Source organism: Humulus lupulus, chromosome 5 (genome assembly GCF_963169125.1).
Source record: "Humulus lupulus chromosome 5, drHumLupu1.1, whole genome shotgun sequence".
NCBI lineage: Eukaryota > Viridiplantae > Streptophyta > Magnoliopsida > Rosales > Cannabaceae > Humulus > Humulus lupulus.
The window spans coordinates 77,435,765-77,450,876 of NC_084797.1; the positions used below are offsets into that span (position 1 = coordinate 77,435,765).

At 34.7% G+C, this 15,112-nt stretch overlaps 1 protein-coding gene across 1 annotated transcript; it reads right to left on the bottom strand.

Moving 5' to 3' along the window:
- Positions 1-5,845: 5,845 nt before the first annotated feature.
- On the bottom strand, positions 5,846-7,209 carry LOC133777467 (protein LURP-one-related 8). Its single transcript, XM_062217089.1, has 2 exons — positions 6,780-7,209; positions 5,846-6,617 (listed from the first exon to the last, which is right to left on the bottom strand). Exons 1-2 carry the CDS (start codon positions 7,035-7,037, stop codon positions 6,219-6,221), a joined length of 657 nt encoding a protein of 218 aa, XP_062073073.1. The 5' UTR covers positions 7,038-7,209; the 3' UTR covers positions 5,846-6,218.
- Between the last annotated feature and the right edge of the window lie 7,903 nt (positions 7,210-15,112).

Here is a 15,112-nt window from a genome sequence, read left to right on the forward strand (position 1 = left end):
CGCTGCTCCCGGCCCCTTGCCATTCTCGGCCATCGCCGTTCATTCATTTATAAGTACACATAATATAGCTAAAAAGATACTTAAACACATAAAAATTCAATCAAAGGGCCACTCCTTGCAACAAAGTCATATAGGGCTGAGCCCTGCAACTTAATCATATAGAGCCGAGCCCTGCAACAAAAGCTCTAGGGGAACTGTAGTTTTCTTACCTGTGTCCCGAGCTTTCCAAGCACCGATGTCCCGAGCACAGTTCCCTAGTCTGAGCCTCGCTGAAGCCCTAATCACAACACATTAACAATTTCCACCCATCAAGTTCTATTCCATTAAATAGCTTTGGGTCATAAATCTAGTCTCCGGAACCTTGGGTTTTATCATTCCGGGTGATAAAATCCATCCCGAGCCCTAACAATTAGGTTCCTAAATCAAATCCCACTAAACACCCTGCATCTTGAACTAGGGCTGCGGCCCAACCCCTCAAGGGTCGCGGCTTGCCTCAAAACAAAGGCTAAACGCCTCCCTGGAAACACACACGGGTCGCGGCATGCTTGGCCAAGCGCAGCGGCGCACCCCATGGTCAGTGGCCTCCCCAGGCCTTGCGTGCACACGGGTCGTGGCATGCCCCTCCTAGGGCCGCAACCCTCACCTCCAAACCCAGAAAAACACCATTCTTCCTTGCATTTCCTTCGAGCCAATCCTTCTAAAATCATTCCAACTCAATACCCAAACCAAGAATTAAGCTTGAGCCTCCCTACCACATCATCTAAGCTCCACAACAAATCCAACACAGTCTTATAAACTCAACCCACAGCAAAATTTAACTCATGATTCTTGTTCACATGCAACTTACAACTCTAGCTATAATTCTACTGAAACTCAAAGGATTTTAGAGTTAAACCCCTTACCTCAGCTGATGAATTCAAGCTTCCACTAGCACCTCAACCTCCAAAGCTCACCTCTTCCAAGCTCCAAGCCCCAAGCTCCCAAAATCCCAGCTCCAATTCCTCAGTTTTTGACTGGTTTTCCTCCAAAATATCACTAAGCCTCCAAGTGTAGAAGAGAAATAGACTGAGGGGGAGAGAGTGGGTCGGTTTAGAGAGTTCCAAATGATTCTAGGTTTTGTTTTATTTAGCTTAAGTCTACAAGGTTACCTCAAGGCTCGGGGTACCAAAAACGTCCCCGAGAGAAAAATGATAAATTTCCCCAATATTCCCTCCTAGGCGTTCTAACCTAAAATATATCTAAAAATATTTATTTTCATAATCTGATAACCCCATAAAATGTCTAATACCCAAAATACCCCTCAACTCGCCCCGAGTCGAATTTTCGACCCCGTTGTGACTTTCTAGCTAACCGCTCCCTAGAACTGTCTCGGGTCGTGCAGCACAGATATATCACAATTATCATGTTTATACCCTCAACGGGCTAAAATTACAATCATGCCCCTAACAACCAAACGGGGCCCACATGCATATTTAATTCACATAAACATGCATCACTAATCACATATTCACACAAATCCACATATTAAACAATAATTTACATATTGCCCTCCATGCACGCTAATCAAGGCCATAAGCCTTATTAGCAAAGTTTAGGTCGTTACAATAAACACATAAACTGAACTGAGTATTCATTTAAAATAAACTCATAAACTCCAATTAGGAGATATGACCTTTAAGTAGAAAAACACAACATTAAGAGTCATGATGAAGATAATGAGTGCCATTATTTATAAATATTTCGATCTCTTTTGATTAGAAGAGGGTGATTTTGTAGCATGTTCTTCTCTCTCATTTTGAAAATAGTTTTTTTTTCATCTGCGGTCCCCATTCTTTATACATTGTAGCACTTAAGTCCCAAAAGTTTATTTTGTATCAGTTAGGTCCCCAACATTTTCAAATCGTATCAATTAGGTCCCTAAATGTTATTTTTGTTTCTTTTTTCTTTGAAAATACATAGAAAGTTATAAAATAAATGGTGAATCATTCTTCAAATCTTTAGACAATTAATTTATGACAATAACAAACATGACATGAGAAAAAAAATTATTTTCATAACATTTTTAAAAATATTTAATATTTTTATAAATTAAATTAATGTTTTATTAAAAATAATATTCTTACCTACAATGCTGTTTTATAATTAATATTAATAACTATATTATTTCGATTATCTTAATATTATCAATTTTTATTATGTTTATACTTTTTTGTTTCATACATTCTTTTTAAAACTTAATAATAGTGTATATAAAATTATTTATGTGCATATATATATATATATGATTTGTTATAAGTTGCATTATAGAAAAAATGTACAAAATAAAAAATAAATATGTAGATTATAAATATTAATCTCGTGATAATTTAGTTATAAATATTAAAAATTTATAAGTAAGAATTTTTTTAATGAAAAATTAATTTAATTTATAAAACTATTAAATATTTTTTTAAATGCCATGAAAATATTTTTTTCAATGTCATATTTTGTATTGTTATAAATTAAGTAGTCCAATTTTTAAGATTGATTCACCATTTTTTATATTTTATTTATATATTTTGAAAGAGAAACAAAAATAGTATTTAGGGACCTCAATGATGAGATTTGAAAATATTGGGGATCTAACTGATACAAAATTTTCGAAACTTAAGTATTACAAAATGTAAAAAATAAACACTGCAGTTCAAAAAAAAAAAACATTTTGTAAAACTTTCATCACGATCCATCTTTAGATTAGATCTTTCTCTTTTTTCTTATTCATAAGGCTTTCTCTAATTCTTCTTCGATGATAAAGTAAAATGTATGCACATATGAAGAAAACCTTAATTTATAAGAATTTCGTTTTCAAAAGAAGTCAGTTTGAAAAGAAAGCATAAATCTCATTGGTTAAAAATCACCATTTCAATTTTATGACCAAAAGTCCACCAGTGTAATAGCTCAGGGGTATTTTTGGTAAGGAAGAAAAATATTTTGTCCATTTTTTTTGTAGGTTTATACATTTTTGGACTCTGTGTTTTGTCTCATTACCTGTTTGGACCCTGTGTTTTGACAAATTACTTTTTGGACCCTATGTTTTGTAAAATGGTTAAAATAGAACCCTAAACTCAATTTTGATGAAGAAAAAATTGAATATAACAACACAGTTTTTAAGCAGAATGATTTTATTTTTGTTCTGAATTGTTAGTTTGGTAAATTATTTGTGATTTTAGTTGAAAAAACATTGACCAAAATCGGGTAGAGGGTTCTATTTTAACCATTTTACAAAACATAGGGTCCAAAACGTAATTTATCAAAACAAAGGGTCCAAACAGGTAATGAGACAAAACACAGGGTCCAAAAAGGTATAAACCTTTTTTTATTTGCAATCCATGAGTAGTAAATATGGTGAGAAACATGATATTTTTTTAATTCAAGATAAAAATAAATTATATCTCTTCTATATAAAATGTGGGTAGATAACAGAAATTCTTGATTTTAACGATTTGTTTTGTTAAGATTAACAGAATATTCTAAATATTTAACGTAATATATTTTTAAAACTAATTAAAATTAGATATTCCTTAATTATATTAATATAAATTTAAATATTATAAAATATCATTATTATAATAATATTTAATATAATAATACATATATAATAATTATATTAATATAAATTTTAATTCAAATGTTATAAAATATATAATATAAAATTAGATATTTAATAATTATATTAATATAAATTTAAATATTATAAAATATTATTGTGATAATAATATATAATCCTAATTTTTTACTAATTATATTAATATGAATTCAAATATTATTATAATATTATGTAATATAAGACTAGACATTTAATACTAATGTTAATATAAATTTAAATATTATTATAATAATATATAATACATAATCTTAATTTTTATTAAAAAATTTATTATTTATGTTTAAAAAGTAGTATCATATTATATATATTTTAAAAAAATTATAAACAATATTTTAATTTGATTTTTTATTTAATATGTTTATATCATTTTATATATATAATATTGTTTACTTATTTAAAATTTATGTAAAATTTATGTGACAATGATACAAATTTAATAAATATAATTAATAAATTTTATAAATAAATTAAGCAAACATACATTTCACTTAACTTGAATCTAGTATAAATAAATTATGAGTTCCCCATGTATATTCCTGGTTTGGTTAAAAACAAGAACTAACATACAAAAATAAACATAATTGAGGGATCATATAAATGGGAAAGGCTAATTGATGCTTATGTTTGGAGCCATACGAAAAGATCTCTAAATCAAATATTAATAGGCAAACAAACTTTTACTTGCTTTTTTATATAATAATTAATAAACATGTATTTGTTTTGCATACTTAAAATGTTTCCTTGCATCTATTTAAAATGGTTCAAATTTATGAACATGGGATGATACTATTTTATATATAGTTTAAAATACATATTATATTATATTATTTCATGTATTTTAAGTGTGTAAAATAAATATTGAGTCTTTTGGTCAGCAGTGAGTACTTCTTACTTTTGTAAAAATATAAATATGTAAATATGCAAGTATTTTTCCTAAAAAATGGTGATATTTGTTTCCAATAAGGGTGTTCATAAAACCGCCCACACCGCACAAACGGTCTACACCGCACCACACCTCATCGCAATTTGCGGTTTAGAACTTTTCGCGGTGCGATTGTGATTTTTATTTTTGTCAAACCGTGCGGTGCGGTGCGGTTTGCGGTTTTAAATTTTATAAATGCGGTTCAAACCACACCACACCGTATCATTATATATATTAACTTTTTTATATTATTTTTTTCAATTTTACTACATTTAAAGTTAATGCATAAATATTTATATAGTATAATATAATATACACAATATCTAGAAAAAAATATAATATTTCGTAGAATGCTAACACATATTCTACTTCAATCTAAAGATATTCCTCCTTAATTAAAACAATATTTACTTTTATATTACATTTTTTCTTTGTTATTAGTTTGTTATATTTTTATTGTTTTGCTTAAATTTTATTAGCTTGTTATACATTTAATTATTTTGTTAAACACTCTATGGTTATGAGATTTATTATGAATTTTTCTTAATTGTAATATTTAATCGCTAAATTATTTGGTGATAGGCATAAACCACCCACACCGCACTGCACCACACAACACTTTTGCGGTGCAGATTGCGGTTTGGAAAATTGTTCAAACCGCATATGTGGTGCGGTCCAAAAAATTAGAGAAAAATTACACTACCCGCACCACGAATACCTCTAGTTTCCAAAGTGAAGTTCTTCGTTGGTAGTTGTGTCAGATTGAGAATTGCGGATGATTATGAAGTTCTACATGTATAATCAATTTTAAAATAAAATAAAATATTGTATAAAATGAATGTGTTTCAAGTCATTATTCTTCTAAAATATCATGGCCAAAAAACATGTTTAATCGTTATATTTATTTGTGACTTAGCATTCATGAAAAAAAAAGTTCTTTCAAATAAAGTGAGTTGAGACGAAAAGAAATTACATCACTTGCAAAGTACTTATGCGCGTTCTTTTTCTGCGGTCATCACCGCGTGACATTTGTGTAGTTTTTTTTTCTACTTTGTGTTGTTAATTCATACATCATTTGGTATATATTCGTTAATAAGTTGTCTAATTTTCATTAAAATAATAATAATGCAACATTATTTAAAATTATAAATAAAAAAAATTGAAGTGGAAGTAACAAATTTGAAATAATATGTTTCTTTCTTGTTGGACATGAATTAGTTGATAAAATCTGTATTGATTTGAGCTCACCAATTTTAGACTAGATATCGGAAAAAACGTTGGTAAATAGAGTAGCTAATTTCATTCAACAAAATCTGGATCGACATACATCGAATGTTAAAAGGGGAAAAAAAAAAAGTGGGAAGTCATCCCCACACACCGGTACAGTCCAGATGATCAGTATACCCAAACCTGTTATGTATTCTTTTTCTTTTTTTGAATTTTTAGTTTTTTGTATATACAACCCAATTTGCGGTTGGAAAAAACGTGAGAAAACTAATAAGTCGCAGCTTTTTCTGCATCCCCTAATAATGGCTACCTGAGGGTAAAGGTAGTCAAATCGGAAGATCAGTGTACTAATTTTCTCGTGTCAAACTAAAACTCTGTGTAATGGAGATCAAGATCGACCCTTGAAAAGATCGACCCTTGAAATCAACGCCTAAAAGAAGATGACCGACCAAACATCTGATCGAGCAGGATAACAAGGGACATGGCGACGGACGTATCGAACTGAGGCTCCACCACAAGGCGGAAGACGTCCCCTCCCAAAGAAACTCCGCCGATCGCCGCCTCCTTCCGTCTTATCTCCGCCACTTTCTGTCTCTTGTGGTCGTACACGACGCAGCACCGTTGTGGATACGATCCCTCAATCTCGTACAATGTTGACGACGGGCTACTGCTCTTGGGAGATCCACTGCCGCCTCTGCCGGGACTCATCACGCGCGCCAAACACCTCGTGTTTAGGATGTTCGCCTGCTTTTTTACGCTGAATCGCGGATTCACCGTCGTGTCTCCGTCGAAAACCGTCCAATTATCGCCCAGACTCAACCTCTGTAACAATAAATCAAATCGAATTTTTAGTTAGTGTGAAATCATTACTAAATACATAATAATGTAAAATAAATAACAAAATAAAAAATAAAATAAAAAGCTATGTGGCCATACATAGATAATAAAAGAAATTTAAAAAAGAAAAAACCTATGAGCAATTACCTTGCGTCGAATGGAGAGAAGAGACTTGCCGGCGGCGTCCATGAGGACAATCTCACCCTTGTTACCGGCGACGTAATTATCAACCCGATAGACAATATTGCCCTTGCAGTCATATACCGTAAAACCATTACAATTGAAGAGAAGGGATTTTGTCCACACCGTTAAGACGACCGCCGCATTTGGCGATTCTGAGACCAACGACGGGGCTGGGGAACCGGTGATGGCGGCGGTGGCAGAGCTCGGATGTATCTTTGTCATTCCCAAAACGAAGAAGATTGCAAGGAAATCAGAAACAACAAATCTACTTTTTATGACTAATATCTACACTTGTTGAAGGTAAATCACGAGTGATAATTATAATGTTAGAAGAAGAAGAAACCAGAAAATTTGGAAGACAATTTGCGAACTTAGTTAAGACAAGTTGGGTTATACAAGTTGGAAACTCGCCACTTATATAGGAAGACCATTACAGAGAGAAAGAGGAGTTTGGGGAAAGTTGGTGGTCCCGGGTATTCCAAGGAAATAAACAATCAATACGTTAAGTCTAAAGGGCCGCACCAACGTATTACACCTTTAAGAGATAATTGTTAATTATTTCTCTCAAATACATTATTACTAACATGGTCTTTTAAGGCTTACGATCTTTTATATGTTGTTGTATTTTATATTTTGTTTCATCTTCCACTTAATTTTTTATAAACAAAAAATTGAATATAACAATTTAATTTTTAGAAATAATAATTATATTTTTGTCATTAGTTGTTAGTTTGATGAATTATTTGTGATTTTAGTTTAAAAAACTTTTATCAAAATTAAATTTAGGAGTCTATTTAAAATATTTTTAAAAATATAAAGACTAAAATATAATTTATCAAAATATAAGCTCAAAACAATTAATTAAACAAAATACATAGTGCGAAAAAATTAGAGATGTCAATTTAACTTGCGGGATAGGGTCCTCGTGGGGACCCGCCCCTAGTGGGACTGAGGCGGGAGGCATGACCTCTATCCCGAACCTGTTCCGTTTACATTGTAATTTTATTATAATTTTTTTATATAAATATATAATAAGATAATTTATATAAAAAATATATTTTTTAATAGTATAATTCTTTTTTTTATTATTATTTTGATTTAATTTATTAAAAATAAAAAAAATTTAAACATTTTTATTAAATAGGTACCCAATGAAATTCCCGGGCCAGTTCAGAGAAGAGAGAGTCATCATTGATCCCGGCGCGCCTCTTTATACATTCCTAGAAAAAACATCAACCCAATTAATCGACATTAAAACCTTATTGTTTTTTAGTGAATAAAAAGATTAATATTACATTCGTTAGTAAAGGTTTTGAGTGTAATTTTGTCTGCTTCAATAATGAGTATTATTCGTAATTTTCGTATCTTGTACATCTTTTCTTATTTTCTATTGTCAATAATTTTGTTCAAAATTAAAATTGATTTTTCTTGAATTCAATAAGTTTGTCTATTGTATGTAAAAAAAGTTTGCTCATAATTAACACAAGAAAACTATTTTTTTGCAACCTTTTTATTCAATATCTTTTCGTGGCCTATAATTACTTGAAAGTAGATAATCATTCTGTCATTAGACATCCACATGATCAAATGATTTTGATTATAGAAAATTCATTTTCTTTTTCTTCTTTTTGTTTTACTTAAGGAAATTTTGATTAAAATTTGACCAGATGAAAAATGAAGCAATTTTTAAAATTTAATGTTTTGAGCAAATATTATTTAAATTTTATAATCCCAAAATAGATTAATTTAAATGGTTAGAAAACCCTAAAATATTTCAAATAAAAAAAATAAAAGTCTTGGCACGAGTGCGAAACTTTAAGTCTAGGAAGTTGATGTGTATAATATAATATTAAATATTAATAATGGGCCGACGGAAAGAATGAGAAAGAGAAATTTAGGACGAGTGAATGCACTGAATGGCGAATGGGTGGTGCTCTTGTGGCCCTGATGTAGACAATAAATAAAAATTTAAGAGGAAAATACAAAGATAAAAGAATAAATTAATATTTTCTTTATTCAAACACACACATTACATTGGTTTGGCCTAATCTTCACTTCTACGCCAATTTTAAATTATTGAAATTACTAAAATATTTATTAATTTAAAGCTTATTTGTGGTTGAGAACCAATTTTGTGGTGGTAAGTGTGACAGCTGTCGACCTTTGGCTAGGATATTTTTCTCTTGGTACATATCGAGCTATGCATATTTATTTTATTAATTAAGTGAGAAGATGGGCTCCTTCATACTAATCATCATTAGTTGTTAAAAAAATCATTACATTGGCTATGGGCGGTTTGTGAGACTCCTTCCAAATTTCAGATCATCTGGTCCCTTAGCAACATGTATAAATATATATTTTTTCATGATGGGTAAGTTTTATATTATTAGTGCCAACGCTTTGACCATATGATTTAAATAAAATGTAATAGTTCTATTGGATAGAGTTGTCAGAAAGATAATTTATTCAATCAAGGATCGTACGGACCATATAATGGATCAAACTCATCGCACAGCTAAATTTTACTAACATTTTGTACTGTCAACTTGTTATTTCTTTCTTATGGCTTGTGTTGTTTTAGGTCTCGAGCAGAGACTATTTGAAAATTCAGTGATCGTATTTTTGGTCCTTCTAAAGATAAATTTGAAAAACTTATCCCGAAATGAAAATTTAGTAACCTAGCAGTTACAGTGCTGGCACAACTCACTGGGAGTGGGCTCAAGGCTCCTCAATTATTTATTTTTCAAAAGAAAAAGTTATCTCTATGTTCTTTTTTTTTTTTGAAAATTATGTAACTTCATTAATAGCAATAACATAATTCGAAGTTTGGAAGGTATATGCCATTCCAAATCAGCTCTCCATCTGGCCCTAAAACCTTTTTAGCAATTTTATGAGCTAAGACATTAGCTTCTCTTGGTACAAAAGAAATAGCAATTGAAGCCAAGAAAGACAGGGAGCTAAGAAATGACATCAAATACATGCGATAGGTCAACATCACAAGATAAAATTCTGTTAACAATTGTTCTAGAGCCGACCTCCACTATATCAATGGGCATGGATATCATTTTGCATCATTGAAGGGCTTGTAACAAGGCTTGGCTTTCCATCCAATATGAGTTGAAGCAACCTATTTTCGGACAAGAGAAGCCAACACGACATCACCTTTATCATTTCTGACCACAACCCCAAATCCCATCTTATTATTATTGTTGTCAATTGCAGCATCTACATTCATTTTAAGTGCACCTATTGGAGGGGGAATCCATATGCAATACCTTCACTAGATATTTTATCCAAGGATTGCCTAATATTGATTTTCTGAATAGCTTTGTATTTCTGCACAAAAGACACAGACCAAGCAGTAACATCTTTAAAAGGAATATGAGTTTTACCATGAAGTAATAGATTTCGATTGTTCCAGGAGGCTCATAAAACACCAAGGAAATATTCATATTATTCAAAAGTTATATAATTAAAATCATATATTAGCAAATCAGCAATATCCATTCCTTGACACGAATACAATAAATTAGCAAAATCTGAATTTTTTCAAATTTTCTGAGCTCTAGAACAATACAAAAGGGCATGTGAAACCGAATCTTCCTGATTTCTACAATAAAAACAGTAAGAAGTAGGAATGATCTTTCTATATGACAAGTTTAAAGCAGATGGAAGTAGGTGATGGTATGCTCTCCAAACAAAATCTTTAATTTTCGATAGTAATTTAGAATTCCAATGTTTTGACCACCACATCTTAATCTAGGAAGGAATTGATGATTAGAATTAGAAGAATGTGCAAGGTGTTATGAAATTTTAACAGAAAAGTAACCAGAAGAGGTAAGACTCCAAATTAAACTATCAGTGTAATGCCCTACTTCCTTAGAGTCGTTACTAAGTAAGTTTAAAATGTGCTAATCACTCGCTAATCGAGGTTTTAAGTTAAAAGTGTAGCTAAGTTGAGATAAAACCCATTACCAGTCATTAAATATAAAACATTTGGATACTCATTGAGAATGTCAGAAAGTTTTACAGTTGAGATCCCAAAACACTGTTTAGAAAATATTTACAACTCAAAATACAATTAAGGTCGACTAGGCAACAAAATTCAGGTTAATACATAACATTTCCCAAAAATATCCCTGGTCGTGGTAGCCAGGCAGGCCAAACATGTACACGTCGCTTCACGCTCTCCGTACTCATGGTTGGTCGACCTTTCCTTTGCCCTTACCTGCACCATAGAGCACTCGTAAGCCGAAGCCCAGCAAGAAAACTCAACATATGCATATCTATTAGCAGCATATAACAAAACAGCCAACAGGCTAAACACATAGCGGCCATGCCATCCCAGGTGCTTTACCAGGCCCTGGGCTCGCGGTCTTCACCGTGAGGATGACTTCAGCATCCTGAGAAGGGTCGCACCCAAACGGCTTGCACTCCGCGTGCTCAACAAGCGTGCTAGCACTGCTCCCGACCTTTGCTGTACTTGACTTTGCACTCCACGTGCTTAACGCCGTTCCCGGCCCCTTGCCGTACTCGGCTTCCTGCTGTTCTCGGCCTTCGCCGTTCATTCACAAATATGCAATACATAGCATATAATCAACAAATACTTAAACAAATACCAAACATAAACATTAGGGGTACGCCCTGCAATTCAATCACATAGGGCCATGCCCTGCAATACAAATTATAGGGCCACGCCCAGCTCTACTGGTACAACAGTTTTCTTACCTGTGTCCCAAGCTTCCTGAGCACCGAAATCTCGAGCACAGTCCTCTAACCCGAGCCTCGCTGAAAACCTAGTCCCAACGCATCAACAATAGCCATCCGTCAAACTCTAATCCATTAAATAACTTTGGGATATAATTCTAGTCTCCGGAACCTTAGATCCTACCAATCCAGGTGGTAAAATCCTTCCCGAGCCTTAACAATTGGGTTCTCAAGCCAAAAACCTTCAAACAACCAGAACATTGAATTAGGGTCGTGACCCAGCCCCTTAAGGGCCACGATGCGCCCCAAAACAGAGGCAAAATGCCTCCCTACTGGGAGACACAGGTCGCGGCGTGCCTCAAGAACAGAGGCCTCCCCAGGCCTTCACGTACACATGGGCCGCGGCCCTTGATGAACAAGGTCGCGGCGCAAGCTCTAGGAACCCAGAAACCAACCTATTTCTCAAGTTTTTCCCCGAGCTTAAACCCACAATTCATAGCCCAAACTCCAGCCAACCTCAAAATTAAACCTAGAATTCTTACTCATATAGCCTAAACAACACAACAAGCTCATAACAACCCCATATACTCAGAAAACACTCAATATCATATATAGGACCTATTCCATGCAAGCTTCAAAGTTTAAACAGAAATTCTATAGAATTTAGCAGGTTCAAATGGATGGAATTCCTTACCTTGCTGATAACTTTTCCCTTGAGCTAATCCCAACCACAACCAGCTTTCAATTCCTTAAGAACTAAGCCCAAAAATCTCCAATAAATCAAAGTCTTCAAACCCAAGGAAGAAGAAGAAGAGATCCCAAGGAGAGAGAGACTTGAGAGCTTATCCTTCTCTTTTTCTGAGTTCCAGTAATTTCCTAAGCCTCTAAGTGTATATCCCATTTTAACAAAAGTATAAAATGCCCCTTAATGCTACTCAAATCTTCAAGTGCCACCAAGGGCAACTCCGTCTTTTGCCAGATCCCGTTAAGTCCCCGAGTATTCCTATAAATCCCCGTTAAATCCCGACATAACTAAATCATTGATAAATTAATATCCATTACTCAATAATTCCCGAACACATACTATAGACCCAAAATACCCCTAGGCTCCTCCCAAGCCGGGTATTCAACCCCATTGTGACTTTCTAGCCAAACTGCTCCCTAGGACTGTCTCGGGATCGTGCATCATGGATATATCACCACTCACTTGTGGTGTCAATCACAATATACACAAATATTGCATTTATGCCCTCAACAGGCTAAAATTACAAACATGCCCCTAATAGCCAAATGGGGCCACATGAATATTTAATTCACCTAAACATGCATTTCTAATCACATAATCATCAAATTCACATATTAACATAATAAATCAATTATTGCCCTCCAGGCACGCTAATCAAGGCCCTAAGCCTTATTAGCAAAATTAGGACACTACAACTATCCCATCCTTATAGAAATTTCATCCTCGAAATTACCTGAATAACTCGGGATACCAATCCCGCATATCTGTCTCAAGTTCCCAAGTTGCCTCTTCCACTTTGTTGTTTCTCCATAGCACTTTCACTAAGGCAATGGTCTTGCTCCGCAAGACTTTATCCTTTCGATCGAGAATCTGAACCAGCTTCTCCTCATATGACAAATCCTGGTCCAGTTCCAAGTTCTCATAACTCAGTACATGCGTAGAATCTGATACGTACTTTTGGAGCATGGAGACATGAAACACGTCATGAACCCCTGATAGAGCTGGAGGCATCGCCAATCTGTAAGCTACCTCTCGAACCCGTTCTACAATCTCAAAGGGGCCAACAAACCTAGAGCTCAGCTTGCCCCGAACACCAAACCGTTTCACTGCTCTCAAGGGAGAAACTTTGAGAAACACATTGTAATGACCCCAATTTCACTATTAGGCTTAAGGGCCTGGAGAAGTGTGCCTGGAGGGCATAATGGGAATTTGTGTGCGACTTTTATGAGTTTAATGCATGATTATGACTTATTGCACGTTATATGACTATTTGATTATTTGAGATGCATGACTATGTGAGTTAGTATGCATGTAGACCTGATTGTCTTAGAATGAGCATGATTGTAATCTGGCCATGTTAGGGCATAACTGTGATAATTGTACTATGTGAATTGTGCCATGTGAGTGTGGTGTTATTATCAGGATGCACGCATCGAGACGGTCCTAGTGAGCCAACTAGTCTAAAAGTCACAACGGGAGGTTGTACCCGGCTCGGGAGGAGCCTAGGGGTACTTCGGGAATCTTATAAGTTGAGTTGAGAATGAGTGGTTAGTTACTGGTAATTGGGTAACTTGGGTAACCATTTGTAACTGCTGTGGGTAACAAGTTTTAAGATAGAAAGTGATAGAATTGAAATAGAAGTGTAAAGACTTAAGTGCCCTTGAAGGTTTAGTTAGGAAGGATTATTAAGAAGGGGTAAAATGGTCTTTTGGCAAGGGTAATAGACAAAAGGCAGCTGGGATATAGGGGGGTACGGTTTGGGACATTGGGCATTTGGGTGTTTTGATAAAATTAGAAGAAAGGAAAAAGAAGAAGAAAGAAAGGTTAGGGCAAGAAGAAGAAGAGAAGGAGAAGTGGGAGTCTAGGAGGAGATCAAGGAAGCTTTGTGTGGATTCTCCATTTGAGGTAAGGGTTTTATACACATTTAAGTTTGGGTTCTGTTTTGATTTGAGGAATTTAATGCCTAAGCTAAGCATTATTAAGTTTTGGGTTAGTTGCTGAAATTTAAGAACAAAGGTGTGGATCTTGGGTGTGTTGATGTTTTGATCTTGATTCTAGTGTCTATAGGTTGTTAGATTGTTCATATGAAGTTTGGAATTGAGTTTTGTGGTTGAGATATGTGTTTGGGATGGTTTAAGGTGAGGTTTAGAGAGTAAAATGGTGGGTTTTTCTGGGTTCGAAGGGTCGGGCCGCGGCATGGTTCTTGGTGAGCCGCGGCCCTTCGAAGAAGTTGTATGCTGATGGAGAAGGGCGGGCCGCGGCATGGCCCAAGCAATGCCGCGGCCCTTACCTGTTTTTGGGCCTTTGGGGGTTCTGTTTGGGGGCCATGCCGCGGCATGGGTGGCCTATGCCGCGCCGCTTAAGGGATTTTGGGATTTTAGGCTTGGGAATTTAACCTAGGGTGCTCGGGGTTGAGTCTTTTACCATGTTTGGTGAATTTCAACGTTCCGAGTACTAGAACTTGGCCTGGAAGCTCATTTAAGGTTGTTAAAAGTGTCTTTTGTGTGTTGTGACTAGGATTTCGGGGAGGCTCGTGCTAGTGGACCGTGCTCGTGACCATAGTGCATCGGAAAGCAAGGGATACAGGTAAGAAAACCGTAACACCCAAGATTAGGGCATGGCCCCACTGTGTGATTGCAGGGCATGGCCCCAGATTGTATTATGTGCAAATGTTTAACCTTAAATGAATCATGATGTGGGTGAATGATTATTTCGAATGTACTATATGTGTGATTATGATGAAATGAACGGCAAGGGCCGAGTGCGGCGTAGGCCGGGTACGGCCGTGGGGCCGAAAGTAACACACAGCACATGGGATGCTTATATTCAGGGTGGGACCCAAGGG

What these genes read in the sequence shown, in the direction of transcription:
- LOC133777467 (XM_062217089.1), bottom strand. Translation starts at nt 7,037, where the DNA reads ATGACAAAGATACATCCGAGCTCTGCCACCGCCGCCATCACCGGTTCC. An exon ending in TTCTCTCCATTCGACGCAAG is followed by an intron (nt 6,618 to 6,779) that starts GTAATTGCTCAT and finishes TTATTGTTACAG; the next exon opens with AGGTTGAGTCTGGGCGATAA.